We start from the raw sequence: 22,119 nt of genomic DNA, 5'->3' as shown, positions 1-22,119 counted from the left end.
CATTTTTGGGCTGAGAATACATGCAAATGCTTTATTAACTACTTTACAATATTTATATGCGTGAGTTTCATTATTCCCTTTTTAAATGCTTTTGCAATATATATTTTTGGGACTGAGAATACATGCGCTGCTTTTATAACTGTTTTATGAAATAGACACGAGTAAATGAAACTACATTCTATGGCTGGATTATTAAACCGAATATGCCCCTTTTTATTAAGTCTGGTAATCTAAGAATTAGGGAACAGACACCCTAATTGACGCGAACTCTAAAGATAGATCTATCGGGCCCAACAAGCCCCATCCAAAGTACCGGATGCTTTAGTACTTCGAAATTTATATCATGTCCGAAGGACGATCCCGAAATGATGGGGATATTCTTAAGTATATTGTGAATGTCGGTTACCAGGTGTTTAATCTATATGAATGATTATTTTTGTCTCTATGCATGGGACGTATATTTATGAGAAATGAAAATCTTGTGGTCTATTAAGATGATGGAAATGATTATTTAAGTTAAACTAATGAACTCATAAACCTTTTGGTTGACACTTGAAAGCATGTTTATTCTCAGGTACGAAAGAAATCTTCCGCTGTGCATTTGCTCATATTACATGGAGTCGTTCATGGCATTTAGAAGTCAGAACCTCGCAATGGGACCAAATGTTGAAGACTTCGTCCAGATGGATTAGGACGGGTCCTTTCAGTTGGTATCAGAGCGGTGGTCTTAGCGAACCAGGTCTGCATTAGTGTGTCTAACTGATAAGTCGTTAGGATGCTTTAGTGAGTCTGGACTTCGATCGTGTTTGCATGTCAAAAGTTTTGCTTATCCTTTTTGTCAAAAATCATCTGCTCATCATCCTTAGGAAAATTACCTACTCATTATTCTTAGTCTAGACACGGTTTACTGCATTGACTGCATGAATAGTGTATAGACAAAACTCATATCTTAGCATATCTGCTAATTTATATCTTAGTGTATCTATTATTGTTACCTTTACCTGACAGTTTCCGTAGATTCCTCCGTAACTTATGAGATCTTAGTATTTTATATGCATATGTAAATTATGTATTGCATGATACTAATCTACATCCTATAATCTATTTCTTATCGAAAATCCTTTATCTGATCGTACGAGATGAATCCCTCAACCAGTTCGAGTCCCTCGGATTCCGACAGCTATTCCGATAGTTATTCCGACAGTTATTCAGAATGGATAGTCATCTAAGCTCCGGAAGTAACGACACCAGAATGAATCAACCAATCATACATCCCCAATTCATCTGATGGATTCATAGTCGACTTAATCAATGGAGATGCGCAGAAGGCGATCCCATCCACTAACCGAATTCACCTTTTGGCGAAGAACCTGAAGCACTTACCGGCGAACCTGTTCGTAACACCATTTAACCCTCATTTCCCAAATATATCGCCACGGCTATGTCATAACTCAGATTCTAAACCTTATTCATCCACTTGTTCCGACCGACAATCATCCCGGGGTAATCGAAGAAGTCAACGAGCTTCGCGCTCGAGTAATCAATTTGGAGAACATGGTGCAAAACTTACCAGCTTCAGCAACATCACCGGCATCAACAGTACCATCAATAACAGCACCAGTACCATCAATAATCCATGCCTCAACATCTCATTATGCACCTCGACATAATCATCGTTCTACGTATCGTTCTACATCAATTATCTTCGTTCTTCATGCCGATTATGTAATCTTTAATATTTTAGAGATTATATATTCTAGTTCTAACGATAAATTAAATGTGATTAATATCATTTTGACTTATTAAATCTATAGTTACATCTGAAGAAAATATATATGTATATATATTTTCATGAAGATTGTAATTAAAAGTTCTTTTGTACAAACGGTTAATGTTGAAAATATTTTAATGGGTAGGTATTACCCTAGAAATATTTAGATTTCGCATTAATAAGTTACACTGTACATTCTTCGAATTTGATTCAACGATCATTTACTATCCTATTTACAACCACCGATATACATATCCGTCAACACAGAGTAACCATTTTCAATCAATTTCATATTTGGATTTTGACCTATCAGAATCCAACAAGTGGCATAATGAAGAAAAACATTGGATAAAATAAAAATTGCTAGAAACAAACGAATTAACTAATTAAAATTTTGTTAAGAATTCACGCTAACTGTTCCTAGCTAACTGATTACATTTTATTTATCGCAATTTAATTATCGCAATTTATATTCTAGCAATTTTATTTATTGTCATTTAATTTATGTTATTTACTTTACGCACTTTATTTATCGTTATTTAATTCCTGTTATTTATTTTACGCACTTTAAATGTCAGGACACGTATACAAGGTTTTGACATATCATATCGACGCATCTATATATATTATTTGGAATCACCATGGACACTCTATATGCAGTAATGATCGAGTTCTCTATACAGGGTTGAGGTTGATTCTACAATAATATATATACTTTGAGTTGTGATCGAGTCTGAGACGAATATGGGTCACGATACGTATTAATTAATTCGAATATTATATATTAAACTATATATGAATTATTGAATTATTGAATTGCTAACTGTGGACTATCAACTGTGGACTACCAACATTGGACAATTAAAATGAATTAAAATATTGACTATAACATATGAAACTAAACAATTCTTCAAGTTTGCCACTTGATTTCATCCTAAACCTCATTGTATCTTGACAATTACATTCTGCGTTCAAACCTTTCATGATTCTTGAAAACACCTCAATCGAGAGGATGAATCAACCGCACTTCATCTACGGGAGAAAAGATTTATGCATATAGTTATGCACTTGAGAAACTCTCGGAAACGGAGTAAAAGTTTAACACATAGCCGCGTCAGATCCTTTGGCATTTATTAGCAAAATAACCTTGCGATCCCTTTTCAAAGTAGCAAATTTTGTCATAACTCCAGCAAGTCAACTTCGACTTTTCATCAGAAGTAGCCTTACTATATTCCTGATATACATGATTACCCTTTTGATATCGAAGAATTCTTTTATATTCCGCCATATTACCAACAGACTTACCAGCAACCTCGTTGCTTCTTGGCTTAAATCTCTCTAATAAATCACTATATTTAGTCATTGAAACCCTATCATATACTCATCCGCATCTTGTAACGAGGACTGCCATACCAATTACCGGGAATCAAAAATCAGTACTTTGAAAACTCACAGCATATCTACATCAACAGTTATATGTATGACCTTTATCTCTTGGAATTATGATCTTTCATTCTGAAAAGCACTCAGTCTACAAATCAATACTCTGAATGTTGAAAAAGCTGAATGAGGCAGCAGAAATCGTAGATAACAGTAAATGACCTTAATCAATGAAAGTGTGATGATAAAGAATAATATGTTGGAAAAACTCAGAAACGTTGGAACTGGAAAACGGATAGAGTTAACCATGAAGGAGACCCAGGACAAATACAAGGACCATACCCTATATTCAAAGAATCTAGATAATTCTGGATCCGTTGAAATCTTTAGAGAATATCTTGCTCCGAAGTCATGTTAAAATCTTGCGGAAAATCTTCCTCATCAACCATCGAACTTAGAAATTCCAAAATATCATCATCAATATCTTCGATATTTCTGAGGATATTTTCATAAATATTCTCGTCCGAAATTATATAAATCTTCGTGCTTCCTGTGTATCATTATGTTGGAAACATTCAATAGAAAATTTAGTACCGAAAAGCGGATTATGCGAAACTATGAAGGAAGCCGTGGACAAATCACAAAGAATAAGTTTGACTTCAAAGAATCCAAATGATTCTGTTTCTGATGAAATCTTTAGTGAATACCTTGCTTCCGAATCTAAACCCTTACGGATAAATCTTCTTCATCACCCATCGATATTAGAAATTCCAAGATATCATCGTATCTTTCATTATAAATATCCTCCATATTTCTGGAGATATTTTTATAACTATTCTTATCTGAAATCATTAATCTCTTCGTGCTATCAGTATTACATCATATAGAAACTGTTAGTTTCTATATTTTGTAAACTTTCGAGCTTAAAATATGAATGTTATTGAAGTAATGTTGGGAATTGATGCATGAGTTAGTATAATATAATGACACTTGATCAACGTGATTATATTACAGTAAGTCATGCTGAGTTTCTAAATGGAACATGATGATTCACAGATTATAACGTCATCATGTGTCATGTTACATAACTCTTTCATTCTAATTAACTTCTGAACATATCAAGAAAATATATTCTTGATAGTTCTATTCTCAGTGATTCTGGAAATTTGACGAATCAAATCGTGCTAATACGTTCTTTCTTGTTTAGAACATGATGTTCATTCGAAACTCCATACTTATGAATTCTGGACCGTTATTCACGTTACTAGAGGTTGAGAAGTTAATAAAAAGGCAAAGAGCTCCAAAATATAAGAGAAAATATAAAGCCCAATAACAACACGAAGATTACAAACCGTGGATATTAATACGGATAGCAATATAAAGACACGGTATAATTAAGAATAGTATCACCCCAAGGTAATAGTAGAAGTAAAAAGATTATTCTGATGGAGGATTGAAAAGAAGGATGACAGAAATGTTAATTAGAAAAATATCAAGGATTAGAACTTGATTAAGCATTTTCACAATCTTTTGGATGTATGAACTAAGAAAGAAAGTATAGGAATGGTGAGAATAATGAAACGGAAGAGCTTAATTTGTAATGGAAATATCAGACAGAGTAATCGAGGCAGATCACCGTATTTAATTATAGAGATCTTAATTTTCTTACTCGCTGAAGAATCAAATCTTTTAGATTTCGAAGATTTTCTTTAAATCTCTTGAATTCCGGAATTTAACCCTGACTCTGTCAAAAGTTAAGATCAATCTTTACTTTCCTATTTCACTCTTTTGTGATAACTTCACTCATACGCTACGAATAATCGAATTGTTTTATCCATATTACTCAATGATGATAAAACTCTATTTATCAACTCATATTCGTCACGAAAACATTTTTATTGTTAGCCATGACCACCTCACTCAAATTTCGGGACGAAATTTCTTTAACGGGTAGGTACTGTGACGACCCGGAAATTTCCCACCAAATTTAAACTTAATCTTTATATGGTTTCGACGTGATAAGCAAAGTTTGTATGGTTGAGTTTTAAAATTTTGAATTATGTTCATATATTCTATTACATTCGACCTTTGACCGATTCCGACGATTCACAAACAATTGGATTCACGAGATGTTAAATTGATTACTGTGTATGCAGGTTTTTTTTATTTTTATTTTGAATGTTAATCATTAGTATTATATTAATTCCTACTTTTGACTAAATCACTAATTAAAATCATATACATATGAGGTACTGTGTAAGATTGAAATTGTGAACCTTGCTTTTGAATTCATTGCACACTATTCTATTATTGCTCACTTTTTCTGTTTTTGATCAAATCATCAATCGTACACTTTGTTTGCAACTTACATTATATTATTAACTATTAACTATTATTATTAGATTAGAATTTAATTTATATATATATATATATATATATATATATATATATATATATATATATATATATATATATATATATATATATATATATATATATGACACCTAAACATATCACATATACAATCTAAACTTCTTCTTCTCATTTCTTCATCATCACCATAGCCGTAACCAACGGCCACTTTACAAACACCATCTAATGTTTTCATTTTCTCACTTCTGAATTTGTTTACAATCAAAAACCCACTCAACACCCTGCTTGTTTTCTTGTTTCTGTCGATGAAGCTATACCTTCACAAACACATAATGGAATAACTCATATCACTTATACCATCTTCACTCATCCTCTCTCACCACCAAAAACCGTAGCCATCTTAAACCCCACAAACCACCTTCAACATTAAAATCACGGATTCACCACTCTCATCTCCTGCACTACACCACAAACCATTGATTAATCACCTTTAATTACGTTTATCTAAACCACACTTTTCTATGATTGTTAATATCGCTGTAAACAGTCGGAAGCACTCCATTACCACCACCATTTAATTATCTTGTTTTTCTTCCTTTTCCTCTTCGATGCTTCAGCTTGACCCAAATAAAGCCATACGCCATTTTTTTTTTTTTTGTGATTCTATCTCAGCCAACAAAGGATAAAAATATACATATATTAAAGATGGGTCACAGTTTATTTATATAACAATTTTTATTGGATTCCAATGCTTTAGTGTAATATATTTATGCATGAGTGACAAGTTGATCTTGATGGCAGACAAAAGGAATCACCATAAATTAAAGGGGTGATAGAAATTTGGTAAACAACTACATATACGATAGAAGTAGTTGGTGATCGACATGTTGAGCTACCATATATATTTTTTTTAATTTTAATTTTTGGTCGGCCTTCTTGTGAAAACTCAAACAACCACAATTATTTTAGCAAACTTAGATAAATTGGCTTTGGCCCGTTTTATGATAATATTGGATATGCTATTGGGCCATAACAAGAACCCAATTATTTTCTGTTTGAACGAGCCAACTATATTGCTAGTAACAACCGGTTCATGCTTTGTTAATATTATCTACTGCTACTACGCTGTGAGATAATGATGATAATGACCGAATGATACGTATGATGATGATGGGTGGGTGACGAGATGATACATGATACAAAATGGGTTGATGATGATGAAGATATAAGGGAGAGGATAAAGAGTGCCTATATGTTAACAACTTTTCAAACGGGATTTAAATCGGAAATGATCTAGCGGTTAAGTGGTTTGGTGTGTGATTGTTAAGCGAGAGGTTGTGGGTTCGAGCCCAGTTCATGGCAAATCTTCTTTAGAAAAAGCTTTTGGGGGTATACACTCTTATTTTTATTTCCATTATTATTATTATTATTATTATTAATGTTATTATTATTATTATTATTATTATTATTATTATTATTATTATTATTATTATTATTATTATTATTATTGTTATTATTATTATTATTATTAGATATTGTTGTTATGATGATTGTTATTACCCCTAATATATTAAAAGTATCATTATAATAAAAATTATCAAAGTATCATTTTTATTAAGAACTAAATTTTGCACTAAGAGTAACATTTTCATTACTACTATTATTACTATCATTATTAATGTCATTCTTATCATTATTAGTATTACTACAAATAAATATATTTTTTAAAAAATAATTAATAATACATATCATTATATCTTTATTATTAAAATGATAATAAATAAGTCATATGTAAAATATATAAACTAATATATAAAGATATATATTTTTTTGATATAAATTTTTGTTATGTTGAATGATAAATAATAGATATATAAGAAATATAAATTAAATATAATAAATTTATCTATATAATATATAATATAACAAGTGTACTATTAATAATATATATATATATATATATATATATATATATATATATATATATATATATATATATATATATATATATATATATATATATATATATATATATTTGTTCGATTAAGATTATGTGTATTAATATATATACAAACGATATAGGTTCGTGAATCCAAGGCCAACCCTGCATTATTCCATGTCGTAATATGTATTTTTACTACAAAATACAGTATAGTGAGTTTCATTTGCCCTTTTTACTCTTTACGTTTTTGGGCTGAGAATACATGCAAATGCTTTATTAACTGTTTTACAATATTTATATGCGTGAGTTTCATTGAATCCCTTTTTACTCATTACATTTTTAGGCTGAGAATACATGCAAATGCTTTATTAACTGTTTTACAATATTTATATGTGTGAGTTTCATTTGCCCTTTTTACTCTTTACGTTTTTGGGTTGAGAATACATGCAAATGCTTTATTAACTGTTTTACAATATTTATATGCGTGAGTTTCATTGAATCCCTTTTTACTCATTACATTTTTGGGCTGAGAATACATGCAAATGCTTTATTAACTGTTTTACAATATTTATATGCGTGAGTTTCATTTGCCCTTTTTACTCTTTACATTTTTGGGCTGAGAATACATGCAAATGCTTTATTAACTATTTTACAATATTTATATGCGTGAGTTTCATTATTCCCTTTTTAAATGCTTTTGCAATATATATTTTTGGGACTGAGAATACATGCGCTGCTTTTATAACTGTTTTACGAAATAGACACGAGTAAATGAAACTACATTCTATGGCTGGATTATTAAACCGAATATGCCCCTTTTTATTAAGTCTGGTAATCTAAGAATTAGGGAACAGACACCCTAATTGACGCGAACTCTAAAGATAGATCTATCGGGCCCAACAAGCCCCATCCAAAGTACCGGATGCTTTAGTACTTCGAAATTTATATCATGTCCGAAGGAGGATCCCGGAATGATGGGGATATTCTTATGTATATTGTGAATGTCGGTTACCAGGTGTTTAATCCATATGAATGATTATTTTTGTCTCTATGCATGGGACGTATATTTATGAGAAATGAAAATCTTGTGGTCTATTAAGATGATGGAAATGATTATTTAAGTTAAACTAATGAACTCACAAACCTTTTGGTTGACACTTGAAAGCATATTTATTCTCAGGTACGAAAGAAATCTTCCGCTGTGCATTTGCTCATATTACATGGAGTCGTTCATGGCATTTAGAAGTCAGAACCTCGCAATGGGACCAAATGTTGAAGACTTCGTCCAGATGGATTAGGACGGGTCCTTTCACTTGGTAACTAACTTAACGTTTATACCCCCTGAAAGTACACTTGGCAAGTGCGTATGTATACGAAGTATTAAACACTCGTTAAATACTAGCGCTACTAGCCCGAGTGGGGATTTCAAACCCTATGGATCCATATCTAAGATTCGCGTTCACGGTTCAAAAACCAATGATTAAACGTTACCGAGCTAAAGGGAATGTTTCTGCCGTTATATAACCCACACATATATAAGTTTAAGTACTTGTGCCTAGTATGTAAAACATAAAATCCGCATGTATTCTCAGTTCCCAAAATAAGTTAAAGTAAAAAGGGAATGCTATAACTCACAATGATATGTAGCGGTAAAGTAGTAGTCGGGAAAGGTGTGCAAGTAAACGGTCCGAGGTCCTCAACCTAAGTCAAATAGTACTAAGTCAGTAAATCGTCTTAATAGGTTTAAAAGTATGTAATTAAGGTCTTAAGGGTCATCATCAATCATCATTAAACAAAAGGCGTAAAGTAGGTTTCGTTTATGAAAGTAGTTTAAAACAAAGTCTGACTTCAGTCAGTCACCACGGCCTCTACCCTTACTGAATTAAGGTGAGACCAGTGGAAATGGCTCCGTCTATGTGTCCTTTAAGTGTAGTAAAATATACAGAAGCAAACTCGTCTTGGTTTGACCTTGGTGACGGTCTAAGTGCGAGTAGGTCAGAAATTTCTGCACAACGTTAAAGGACATAGTAACGATCGGAGGGCCATAAATCCTAAACCGTAACTCGGATTAAGATGAGTCCTATATGAAAAGTTATCTACTTGAAAAGTTATATCTAAAAATAAAGGTTAGAACAGCCCAGGTCTACTGGTCTATTATAGAAACATCAGATCAGTAGCTTTTGGACAGAAACAGTGAGTTTAAAAGGGTTCCGGTGGTCTTGGTGCTTGATGTTCATCATGGTTCTCATCCTTGATGCATATAGCTTCAAGTGTACAAATCATTGATGTATCTACATCATCTTAACCAAGTCTTGACCATCATAACCCTAGTGCAAGTCTAAGACATGAAGCACAACTCACTTAAGAGTTGCATGTAGTTTGATGAACCAAAGTTACATCAAAGTCTTAGGTTTGACACTTACATGAACTATAAACTTGAAAGTTAACTAACTAATCAAGATCGTAAGTAGTAGAACATAGTTCTTAGTTTGATCTTGAAGATCCAAGACTCAAAAGTCTAGATCCAAAGTTATATTTAAGGAAAACTTATTTGTGTGTTCTTGAACTTTCAAAGTTAACTTAATTTGTTCAAGAGATATGAGATCAAGACTAACTTGTAGTACTTGACCATATAAACTAACTACATGAAATTAAAGTGCATAAATTGAAGAAGTAAACTTAAATAAACAAGAAAAGGTTCATGGTTGTTCATACTTTAAAGATTCAAACCAAAGTTTGATCTTTAGAAAGTAAACTTTAAAGTTTACTTCATGAGCTTCAAGTATGTCTTTAATCAACACATGGAACTTGTAACTTTTGAAACAATTGAAGTAGAATCATAAACTAGTGAGTTTATGTTCTTGTGTTCTTGAACTTACAAGATAATAGAAGAACCAAAACTAGAAAGTTAGGTTCTTGAAAGCTAGTAAGTAACTACAACAACAAGATGAAACAAGTAACAACAACAAACAAGAAATCAAACAAGCAAGTAACAAAAGATGATGATGATGATTAAGTGTGTATATAATTCGGTTTTAGCAAGAAAAAGAGAAAGAAAAGAAGTCTTGTAACTTACAAAGTTTAGAGAGAAAAGAGAGAAATTTGAAAGTGAGTTTGAAGTGTGTGTTTTGAGAATGAGGAGTAAATGAAAGATGCTAGTGAACAAGTAGTAAAAAAAATGAAAAACTCTCCCCATTCACTCCTCATTGCCGACGGTTTGGAGGGGTTCCAAGGGGGAGGGATAAGTCCACTAGGTTTATACATGTAAAGCTTATAAAAGGTGGTTACTAGATGGTTGTTTATGGGGATTACATGTTAACTAGATTCCATGCAAGTTAACTAACTAGTTACAAATTAAAGTGATACTTACACTTTGAAAGAGTGGGCTAACTAAGCCCACTTAAAGGTAGGGTGGGCTTAGAAGTCTTAATTCATGAGTCCATTAACTAATCAAAGCTCAAGTTCAATTAATTAACAATTAAACCCAATTAAAGTCCAAGTAGCTAACTAATAGCCTTAGTTAATTAAAATGATTAATAAAAGTAATCATGAATGTAAATAATATCTAGAAATATTATTCGTGAAGTTCCGGGTGTCACAAAGACGTTTCGGGCCATTAAAGTCAAGTTCGGGAAATCATGGCAACATGTAAATGTAATAACGTACATTCGTTTAAACACGCGTATTAATAATAATAATTATTAATAAAATAATGTTGGAAATTTCAGGGTCGTTACACTGGCGCTCAGCGGGCTCGTTCCCCCAGGTTTACCCTCTGCGGGGGAGTCCAAAGGATTCGTTCGTAGGGGGTTCCTGAATCACAAAAAATAAAAAATAAAAATAAAAATTTGATAATGATTTAGCACCGAATAGTATGATTTGAACGATATAAAAAACCTAAATAAAGTTGCTTATAAATGACAATAATCGATTCAATAATCATTTTAAATGAAACCAATATAAATTAATTTATTAATATTTTATATTAATTAAAAAGTCAACATAGCTATTTAATAAGTAATCTTGATTTAAGTTAAAGATGATATTACATAAAACTTAAGTGCTTAATGGTTAATACAGTATATCAGCTCTGAATTGTTCAACACTGAATGCTGAACCATTCAGCATCATATGTTATTAAGAAGTCTTGAATGCTTATTGATTCAGCATTTAGTGTTGAACCATTCCATTAAGCTTTAATCAAACGCACCCTTAATTTAATGATTCAGTACTGAATATTGAACCATTCAGTATTCAATGTGTTTTTATTTATGACATCTGAATGACAAATTGAATCGAACCATTAAAACATAGAAAATAAATATAGTGTGGTGGACGATAAAATATAGAATATATAAGAAATATTTTAGAAATAAAAGTCTAATATTTCTTTTCGGACCATCCCAAATTAATTGTTCACTTCTAAAAAATGAAAAGTAAATTTAATGAAGTTTATAATATTGTCTCTGGTGAATTAATTAAATTACAAAAGTTAGAGGTTTTTCTAATTGATTGATCGGGGATAAAACTGTAAAGTTATGAAAAAACTGAAAAGTACAGTGTGATAATGACATTTTTTAAACTGTGTGTTTTTTGTCTGAGGACAATAAATCTGGACGAAGGGAGTAATAAATAAATAAATAATGGAAATAGAGATAAATAGATGAATAAATAAATAATAATAACTAGAACCAGATCGGGCCGCGCGATGCAGCGGCGCCTTCCGAGTTGCATATTCATTTTTGACGTAGTGTTATGTATTTGCAGAATTAAAAACGTGTTGCTGCGGGTGTATTATGTATGAAAAATAGCCCGAAATATTTAGCGTTTTTTAAAAGGGTCCGTTCCTCGTATAGTTAGTCGTGTTGTGTTCGTGAAATTATTCCTAGTTGAACGGTGATGTCGGAAAAATTTAACTCGCGGCGAGCGAGAAGATATGTCTCGGGGGAAGTTTTAGTGGAGTTTATTTAAAGATTTTAATTAAAATAGTAAATTTACAATTTATACCCCTATTTTGGGGGTGAAGCTGCAAAAGGGGTAAAAGTTTTGGGCCTTTTTTGTTGTGTTGTTCAATCTCGTTTAGGGCGAGAGTTGGCTGGTGTTTTTGCCAAACGACATAAACAGCCACTGACGTTAGTATATGTAGGATTAAATTAAATAATAATAATAAATAAAATTAAGTAAATACCTATATACTCCATATAAAGATTCTGCAAGATCCAAAAGTATAATCCAAAATAACATGGTTGGCTTATATTATTTCTCGTTTGCATCCAAATCCAAATATTAAACTGATTAAACAAACACCCAAATACAGAGCTCAAAATATTTGGGGGATCAGCAAATACAATGCCAGCAACACTCACAACTTGTTTTCATCTTTTCCCCAATCCAACTTCATACCCAAAACCAACTTTTTCAACTACAATCCCATCTGCTTTCTCAGCTTCATCATCTTCCTACCCAATTAACAGGTTCATAGTCAAACTTTATCTTCTTTTCTTTTCAGAAATTAAAATATATTACTGATAATGTGATTCTTTATGGGTTTAATTTAAAAGCTTAATCTTGACTGAATTTCAGCACTGCAATTATATGTACTAAGCAAGATTAATGTAATACTTTTTGTGAGTGCATATAATCATATGTCCTAATGATATACATAGTTCAGAATGCAAAAAAGCTCACATATTTTGATGTTTGTATGCTACCAGTTGGATCTTTACTAACTAGAAAATGTGATTCATTGATGCAGCAATGCATCATTATCTTTCATTGCTCCAATAGAAGCAATCCTTTTCGACATTGATGGAACTCTTTGTGACTCGGATCCTCTCCATTACTATGCGTTCCGCGATATGCTCCAAGAGGTACTTGTTTCTTCAACTATTTATCTCTATCTTAACATACAAATATCTAAATGGACTTAGCGAGCATTCAGGGGCGGAAATAGTAAAGGACAAGTGGGGGGCACCCGCCCCAGTGGATTCGAAGTTTTTATTGCAAAAATTTTGGATTTTTTTATTTTGCCCCCAGTGGATTTTGTTTTGTCCAAAATTCTTCCTATTTTGTCCAAAAAACTCCATATTTTACCCAAAAGTATCCACATTTTGCTCAAAAAAATTGTTACGCTTTTAAATTTTATTTGGCCCCGGTGAAAAAAAATTCTGTTTCCGCCACTGCGAGCATTTGATTATTCATTTTATAGGTAGGATTTAATGACGGATCACCCATCGATGAAGAATTCTTTATAAACAACATAAGTGGAAAGCATAACGAAGAGCTATGCAATGTTCTTCTTCGTGACTGGGAGTTCAAGAAAGCTATGAAATTCATGGTTGATAAAGAAGCTTTGTTCCGAAGGTAAATTTTGACTTTTTGAAGTCAAACATTCGTATTTAAATGTGGAACCTATACGAATCAAGCGTGATGACTAATATTCATGTAATTTTTGAAGTCACATGGAAGTGTATATTAACTTAAAAGTCAACTTGCAGATATATATGCACTTTGACTTAAAAGTCAAATTTATAAAAAGATACTATATGTTATTTGTCTTCTGAGCTGAAAAAAGTTATTTTCTACATTTAGAATCCAAAAGATTCTAGTTACATTAAAAAAGTTTCCACCTTTGGAATTAGTCATCAAAATGTTAAAATTTTAGTGTACTTTCATGTGAATCCAGTTACTTAGACTTAGAAAGTCAACTTATAACATCAATAGTCTGAATAAACAGAATAGCAGCCGAACAATTGCAACCCATAAGTGGTCTGGACAAGTTATGCAAATGGGTAGAAGATCTTGGCCTAAAACGAGCTGCAGTAACGAACGCTCCCAGATCAAACGCTGAGCTGTTGATTTCAATGCTTAAACTTGAAGATTTTTTTGAAGTCATCGTTCTAGCTGAAGAATGTGCAAGACCGAAAGCGTTTCCTGATCCGTACCTCAAGGGTCTAAATGCACTAAAAGTTTCCCCGAACCACACATTTGTGTTTGAGGTATGACCGTATGACCATAAAGAAAGATCAAGTTTTTACACAAATTTCATTGATCTTGAATTTTTTTCTTAATGATGGTTTTTGTATTTTGAAAAGGATTCTGTTTCTGGGATTAAAGCGGCAAATGGAGCTGGGATGGCTGCAGTTGGTATGGCTACTAGAAACCCTGAACAAATGCTACTCGATGCGGGGGCAACGCTCGTTATTAAGGATTATAATGACCCAAAATTGTGGGAGAATTTAGAGGTGTTAGTAAAACAAAAGTCAACTATTTGATCCAGGTAAAGTCATACAAGAAAGTGCATAATAACTTTGTAAAGTAGTTAGTTCATCACATTGAAGAAGCATTTGTCTTACCTTAATGTATATTTATTGAAAATGTTTATACGTATGATTATTAACTATATAAATTAAATATCATAGTGTTATATCTTTTCTTGCCTATATTTCTACAGTCATTTTGGTGTTCGGACCTATACATACATCAACAATTCAATCCTTGAATGCAATGAATGTAGACACTACACAACCATGTTCACCAATCGGACAACTGTTTTTTCACTTCAATCACTGAACTTATCCAATGCTTCATTCATATTAGGAATATTTTAACATTTTCTTAATCAATATTTATTAATAAGCTTTATACAATGGATATGATATGGATGAATGGAATGAAATTAAATGAATATGGATACAAATATGGATGAATTTTGTTTAGAAGTAGTCTTGAGTTACCTTTCAATGTTTTATGGTTGCATTGTGTCATCCATAACGATTGTTGAAATGACTCCATTGTCAGTAACTGGTGATGTAGCTACAACAGATGAAAATGAGTTTCATATAAGATATAATTCCTGGTAAATCGTCAAAGGGAATGAATGTGCCGGGTTATGCATTCATCTGACTTAGATCCACAATACAAGGAGCCTTTGGATGCATAAGTTAAAGTGGTGATTCAAGCATTCTATAATACATAATAGCGAATATATGGTATTTCGTGGATGGTGGTGCTTCCTGTTTAGTTGAGCTGACTTTCGTCAGTTTCGATTTTGTGTTTGGGGTTCTTGGTGTCGCCAAAATGTTGACCGGATATTGTGCAATGGGAGCTTTGTGTTTTTTCCTGTCTAGTTGTTAATCATTCAACTAGACCTGTTCATTCTCTTGTTCCCCCTGCTACTTTGTTTTCCTTGGCCGGATTTCATTTGTTTTCGGTCCTTCTTTGGCGCGCTCCACCTTGTGTCGCCGCTCCTTCGCTTTGACGTTACTTCCTTCTTGGGTCAGGCTGTGGTAGTTATGTTTTGCTTTGTTGGTTGTAGGTCAAGGATTCAAGGGTGCTTCAGTCGACATCCATTTGATTGTGAGGACACTTATCCTATACTTTATAGTTTGACGAATTTGCAATTAGTACTTGTGTTGCTTTAGGTGTAGTTTCGGTGATTTTGGGTCCGGGTTTTGGTTGGTGTTTGCGGTGGTTATTGTCGTATTGGATTCAACCGCTCCTTGGTTAAGTTAGGGTTATCGAAGATAATTGGTATGCGGCTTTAGGTAGTAGGCCTTTGAGTCGGGGGAATTCCATTTGAAGCGTTTCACAAGATCGTATTCACTTAGGCATGCATCACTCAGGTTGAAGTGTCAAGAGTTTACAATATATTGGGTGTGTTTTTGCATTGTATTTGTTTCAATGTATAATTAAGTGTAATCGGTTTAGGGGTCTAGCTCAATAGTATGTCAAATAGATCGTATGATCTTGTCAAACACATGTGATCAAATAGATACTAGTTGTAGCACATTTAAAAAAAAATTTCAATTTAATTTAGTTTTATTAAAATTTAATTGTATGTTATCGCCAAGGGAAAAAATCTTATTATGAGTAAAAAACTAAATTTTTTAAAAATAGTTAGTTTAAATTAAAATTGGATTTTGCTAACAACAGTCCTAAGAGTTGTCGTTAACACGTTTTAATGTATTGTAATATATGATAACAGTCAAATTGAAAGTGACTTGTAATCGTCATGTATAATGCATTAAAACGTGTTAACGACAACCTTTAAGGTGTCGTTAACAAAATCCTTTAAAATTAATTGTAATTGTATTGTATGTATGTTATCGCACAGGGTAAAAATCTTATTAGTAAAAGACTAAATTAAAAATAATTAAATAATCACTTACTGATTAAATCATTATTTGGATCCGGATCCGGATCAATAGAAATCAACCTTCAAACCCAATCTATGTTTCCCCGTATTTCATTAATCACCAATCGGAAAACCCTAACATCGAAATCCGTCCACCCTGTATATATCACTGAATCCTGCAGAAATTTAAAACCCTAAAATTACCCTCAATTATACTCTACTCTTTTCAAACAATCGATTTCAGTTTTTAGGGTTTGTGCTTGCTGTACAGAATATAATAATTCATCGTGATGGGGAATGTATTTGTTAAAAAACCAAAGATCACTGAAGTTGACAGAGCAATTCTGTCTCTCAAAACTCAAAGGCGTAAGCTTGCTCAATATCAGCTACAGGTATAGATTATTATAATCTTTATTCATAAAAATTTAAATTTAAATTAGTTATGTTTAGCATTTATTATTTGTATACATGTCCATGCTTTTTATTATGTATTGTTTTTAATAGTGTGTGGTGATAAATAGCTGAAGCCTGAATGGCACTTTGTTGGATGGTAATATTGATGAAGTAGATGTTAATGTAGGCTTTTAACCCGTTATTTGTTTGGTTAGTGAAACTTTAGAGTTTTCTAAGTTATGTGGTGTCTTTTTCGAAATGCATTTTCGGAAAGTTTTTATCTTTGGGGTTCTTAGTGAATGCTTTTGCTATGATTGTTGATGGATACATATGATATGAAGAAGATTGTAGGCCGATGAATATACAGGCTTCTTTTATTATAAGTGAGCACCAGTGTAGGGTTAGACTGTTTGTAACATGGGGTGATAGAGCCAATGAAGTACTTAGTATACCAAAGTAACACTGGGCTCTAAGCTCGTAGCAACTGACATAGTTGATGCATCTCGTGCACTTTTTTAAAGGCTTATTTGAGAATGGATTGTCGTTCTTTAGAAAAACGATATTGGTCAATTTGTTCTCTGCAATGACTGCAGTAAATCTCGTTATACCAAATAGAGGTTTCATTAAACGAAAACTACACCATTGCTAAATGAAACTTATGAATTTTTTTTTATAAAGTTTAACAGGCTCTATGAAATATCAAAAAAGAGTTATCAGGGTCTGATGAGCATACGTTACAACTTACAAGATATTGTTTTTCACTGTTTTTTTTTTGTTGTTGCTAAATTGTAGCACGCCCTTTTCCAAACTTACCTATATGCTTACTAATTATCGTTGCAGGATATTTGTCAGTTGGTTCTGATCCACATGTTTTATTAATTTTGTCTCGATACGTTTAATTTTAGGTATATTATATTTAGTTAAAGATTTCTGTTAAATCACATGTTAGAACCAAACGATGTACCTCTACGTTGTTTTTAAATGTCTTTTGCTTTTTATTTTGATGTTGCATACTTTCATTTTTATCAGAGTTCTTTTAATTTTTAATATATAAGTAATTTGTGGTTTTTTTGGCGTGTCATGTTATTTTCTTAGCTTGATAAAGTTATAGAGGCTGAAATGCAAGCTGCGAAAGATTTGCTTCGTGAAAAGAAGAAAGAAAGGGCCTTGTTAGCATTGAAGAAAAAGAAAGTTCAAGAAGATCTATTGAAACAAGTTGATGCATGGCTTGTTAATGTTGAGCAACAAGTAAATATCTATTTATTCAAATTCACAAGTTTCTTATCCAATTTAATATTCTCGTAATATATTGACCTACAATTCATTGAATCATTAATAACAAAAACTGATTAGTTGGCAGATATTGAACTAGCAAGTAAGCAGAAGTCTGTGTTTGAGAGTTTGAAAGCAGGTAATAACGCAATGAAGGCAATCCAAGGTGAAATAAACTTGGATGATGTACAAAAGTTGATGGATGATACAGCCGAAGCTAAAGCATACCAAGATGTGAGTTATTTATCTTGTTTGCATACAAATTTTTTTTATATACAATATGTCGGATATTTAATCATGATTATGCATCTTAAAGATTGGAGCTTTATGTTATTTTGAAGGTGGCAAAAGTAGTATGGCTCAATAATGTTAAAGACTTGTTGACCATCAGCCTCTTCTAAGTGAACTAAATTTTTGGAATATTTGACAAACATATTCTTATATGTTTTATAATTATCGTATTCTTTAAATATTATCTGGAGATCGGACATGTTAGATTATAGACATATGTATTCCAGTTTGCGAGATAACCCAACATAGGTGCATTGTCAGTCTATTTCTATTTCGATACAGATATTTATCAATTTTGTTTACCCTTTATTTTTGTTTGGAGAAATGGTCAACGGTTGATTGCATGTATGTTATTATGGTAATATATGCCATTATTTAACTTGTGCTTACATTGATTCGTGGTCAGGAAATTAATGAGATATTGGGTGAGAAGTTATCAGCTGAAGATGAAGAGGATGTTCTAGCGGAATTCGAAAGCCTAGAAGCTCAGGTATGTTATTATTTTAAATTGTATATACAGTTTGTATCTACTTGAACATTACACAAGGAAATGACACTGTTAATTCAATTGCTTAGAATTTGTCAAATGTCGTAAGTGCCCTTTAGTAATGAAATTGTAATTGAAGAAGTGATACAATATTGGGACCATTTATTAATTTATGGAGGACAAAACGGTCATTTCGCAATTGAACAGTTAGAAAAGGGGTAATTCTGTATTCAGGCTTCATACAACTTTTGACATTAGTATACGAAAATGTTTTTTCCTTTCAACTAGATTTTCACTTTTCGCAGTATGCCTATTTACTGGTGTTTGGCTGACCGATTGTGCATCAACATTGTATGTCATGTAATTTTGTTGTTGTTGCAGATGACAATTGACGATCTTCCGGAAGCTCCCGTTCCCGAACCATCTTCCGCAGAAGGCGAAGACGAGTTGGCCTTGCCTGATGTACCAACGAAAGCACCAGTTGCTTCAGAAATTATTGCTGATAAACCACCAGCTTCACAAACGAAAGGTCTCTCTCTCTCTCTCTCTCTCTCTCTCTCTCTCTCACACACACACACGCACAAATAATCGATTTCTCCATATGTACTTTTCCATCTAAGTTAAAAAGTTAAAGCCAATAAAGAATATTTTACAAAGCAGCTAGATTGAAAGCTTTAAATAGTAAATTTCATTTCACAATCTTTAGAGCACTGGGAGTGGTGACTGAGGTCACTTGGCATGTCAGGCGTGACTTGCTGAGTCAGAAAAAGTGGGGAGTGGTGACCTATGTCAGTTGGGATATGTCACTTATTAAAATAATACGTAGTATTATTTTTGTATATGAATGTGCCTCAAAACACGTCGCGGAAGAGACTGACATGGGGTAAATGGAGGTGACTGACATGGGGTAAACGGATGTGGGGAGTGGAAAATTTGGTGACTGGGTGTGGGACGGAGGGGGGACGAGCCTCCACTCCCCTTGCTCTTATTATGAACCTGGACAATTAAACATAATCTTCTAATGCTAAAAAGTTCTACTCATTTGGCACCTTTGTAATAAATATTAGATGTGGTAGCAACTTTTAAAGGTTGCACAATGGGTTAAAATGAGCGGTCAAACATGTCGGGCCGGGTTTTTCTTGAAATACTTATTATTTCAAGAATTACTAATTACTATACTTACTATTTTTTTAAAACAAATGATTTAGTAGGCTGTATGGCAGTATGCTACTAAAACTTTTTAAATAAAACTTTTAGTAGAGGTCAAACATGACGGGACGGGTTGACCTGAAAAAACTTATAGTTCTTTTTGAAGAATTACAGTATTTACTAACTAGTCTTTTATATAAAATGATTTAGTAGGCTATATGCTATTAAAAGTACAATTTGGGTTACTTTTGACTTGTTTGATTGCGTTGCTTTTATATTTAATATAAATATAAATATAAAATCTGTACCCATTTGGGTTGTTTGAATTAATGTGACCCAAATTGGCTCGTTTGCAAGTAAATGAGCTGAAATTTGTGAAGGGCCACCTTTAAACATTTAGCAAACAACATCTTAAATTATTTTATAATGTTTCTTATTTAACCGTTGTAACCAAAACCAAAGTTTAACAATATCATTATTTCATTTTGATTCCTGGTTGAACAAAACTACAGTTATGGAGGAGCCTCTACCTGCATAAGATCTCTATCCGCAACCACAAAAATACTTGGTTATATGTGATAGCGTTTGTTGCGGTTTGTCGACATTATTTGATCACGATTGTGATCTCCTTAAAGTGACTGGAGGAAACATGGGTTTTTTTAGTCAAATCTTAGTGCACACTTGCATAATCTTACTTCACTTGTGATTGTTTGTATGGATTTAAAGGGTCATAGCAACTGTTCGGATTGTTTTAATTAAAGTATACTTTGTACAGGTTTCAGTATTTATGTGAAAGCTAAAGTTGTACTAATAAACTTATTTAAGTATCTTTTTAGGTGTGTGGCTTTGAATCTTTGGTACAAACTTCACAGCTTGCTAAAGGGAAAATGTTGGTTGAAAAATGTTGGTTGAAAAATTGTTTCAACTTTTATAAAATTGTTAATTGTTAATTTATAAAATTGTTTCAACTTTTATTCACAAAATGTTGGTTGAAAAATGAATCAAGTTTATATGAATCAACAGGTTAAATATGTATCAACATTTTTTTATCTAATGGTGAAAACTAGTTGTTGAACCCTCGCTTCGCGCCGGAAGTTCGGTTTTCAATGTATTTTATTGCGTTTAGTTTGTAAAATTATTTCGTGGGTAAAGAATGATATCGTTGAAGCGCAACTCGAGTCGAACTAAAAGGTATAACTCGTGAAAAATTTAAATGTTATTTTAAATTAACAATATATGTTCATCTCCGCGTTTAGCTATGTAATTATCGACTTTTAAAAATTTAACGCAAAATCAACGTGTATGAAAAGTACCCCAAATATTTAGAGTTTTTTTAAAAAAGCGTTCGTTTTGCGTATAGTTAGTGACATTGTGTTACTAAAATTATTTCGAGTTTAACGATGGTGTCGGAAAAATTTAACTCGTTGCGAGAGAGAAGATATGACCCGTTGAATATTTCGGTGGAGTTTATTTAAGATTTTTTTTATAAAAATGGTTATTTGACGCTTTACCCCCCTGTTTGGGGGGTCGATTTGAATATTTGGAAAAAGTATGGGGTCTTTGTTGGTGTAGTGAAATTTAATTAGAATTTAAAAAAATGTGAAATAACAAAAATACCCCTAATTACTGTTCACCATTTTTATCTATTAGATAATATTAATAAAATAATAATAATAATAATAATAATAATAATAATAATAATATACTAGTTAGTCAAAAGTATTTTTTTAAGTTTAAGTATTTTGGGTCTGAGTCTAAGTATCATAATAAACTCTGATATGAAGTGAAGATTATAGACACTGACAAGAACTACATAGCATAGACTCTAACAAGATTAAAGTTAGAATTGAAGACTCAAGAATACGTTTGAAGACTTAAGCGGTAAAAATGAAGAGGTTCTATCTAAGCTAATATCTCGGGATTAT

At 32.4% G+C, this 22,119-nt stretch overlaps 2 protein-coding genes across 2 annotated transcripts; both read left to right on the top strand.

Moving 5' to 3' along the window:
* Window positions 1-12,815: 12,815 nt before the first annotated feature.
* LOC139862765 (haloacid dehalogenase-like hydrolase domain-containing protein Sgpp) lies at window positions 12,816-14,871 on the top strand. The gene is made up of 5 exons (XM_071851395.1): window positions 12,816-12,940; window positions 13,222-13,336; window positions 13,675-13,829; window positions 14,203-14,464; window positions 14,561-14,871. Exons 1-5 carry the CDS (start codon window positions 12,816-12,818, stop codon window positions 14,738-14,740), a joined length of 837 nt encoding a protein of 278 aa, XP_071707496.1. The 3' UTR covers window positions 14,741-14,871.
* A 1,789-nt stretch (window positions 14,872-16,660) lies between these two features.
* On the top strand, window positions 16,661-21,073 carry LOC139862188 (vacuolar protein sorting-associated protein 20 homolog 1-like). The gene is made up of 6 exons (XM_071850746.1): window positions 16,661-16,994; window positions 18,091-18,243; window positions 18,349-18,501; window positions 18,965-19,048; window positions 19,427-19,574; window positions 20,707-21,073. Exons 1-6 carry the CDS (start codon window positions 16,893-16,895, stop codon window positions 20,730-20,732), a joined length of 666 nt encoding a protein of 221 aa, XP_071706847.1. The 5' UTR covers window positions 16,661-16,892; the 3' UTR covers window positions 20,733-21,073.
* Window positions 21,074-22,119: the final 1,046 nt, after the last annotated feature.

The sequence above is a fragment of the Rutidosis leptorrhynchoides genome, chromosome 8, assembly GCF_046630445.1.
Source record: "Rutidosis leptorrhynchoides isolate AG116_Rl617_1_P2 chromosome 8, CSIRO_AGI_Rlap_v1, whole genome shotgun sequence".
Classification (NCBI taxonomy): Eukaryota; Viridiplantae; Streptophyta; class Magnoliopsida; order Asterales; family Asteraceae; genus Rutidosis; species Rutidosis leptorrhynchoides.
The sequence above is the reverse complement of the archived record's forward strand: the minus strand, read 5'-3'. Positions and strand labels throughout refer to the sequence as shown.

Excerpts from the sequence above, each read along its gene's own strand:
- LOC139862188 (XM_071850746.1), top strand. The coding sequence starts at position 16,893 with ATGGGGAATGTATTTGTTAAAAAACCAAAGATCACTGAAGTTGACAGA. Across the intron at positions 18,244-18,348 it reads TTGTTAATGTTGAGCAACAA|TTGGCAGATATTGAACTAGC; the intron begins GTAAATATCTAT and ends AAAACTGATTAG. Across the intron at positions 19,049-19,426 it reads TCGAAAGCCTAGAAGCTCAG|ATGACAATTGACGATCTTCC; the intron begins GTATGTTATTAT and ends TTGTTGTTGCAG.
- LOC139862765 (XM_071851395.1), top strand. The coding sequence starts at position 12,816 with ATGCCAGCAACACTCACAACTTGTTTTCATCTTTTCCCCAATCCAACT. Across the intron at positions 13,337-13,674 it reads TCCGCGATATGCTCCAAGAG|GTAGGATTTAATGACGGATC; the intron begins GTACTTGTTTCT and ends TTCATTTTATAG. Across the intron at positions 13,830-14,202 it reads AAAGAAGCTTTGTTCCGAAG|AATAGCAGCCGAACAATTGC; the intron begins GTAAATTTTGAC and ends CTGAATAAACAG.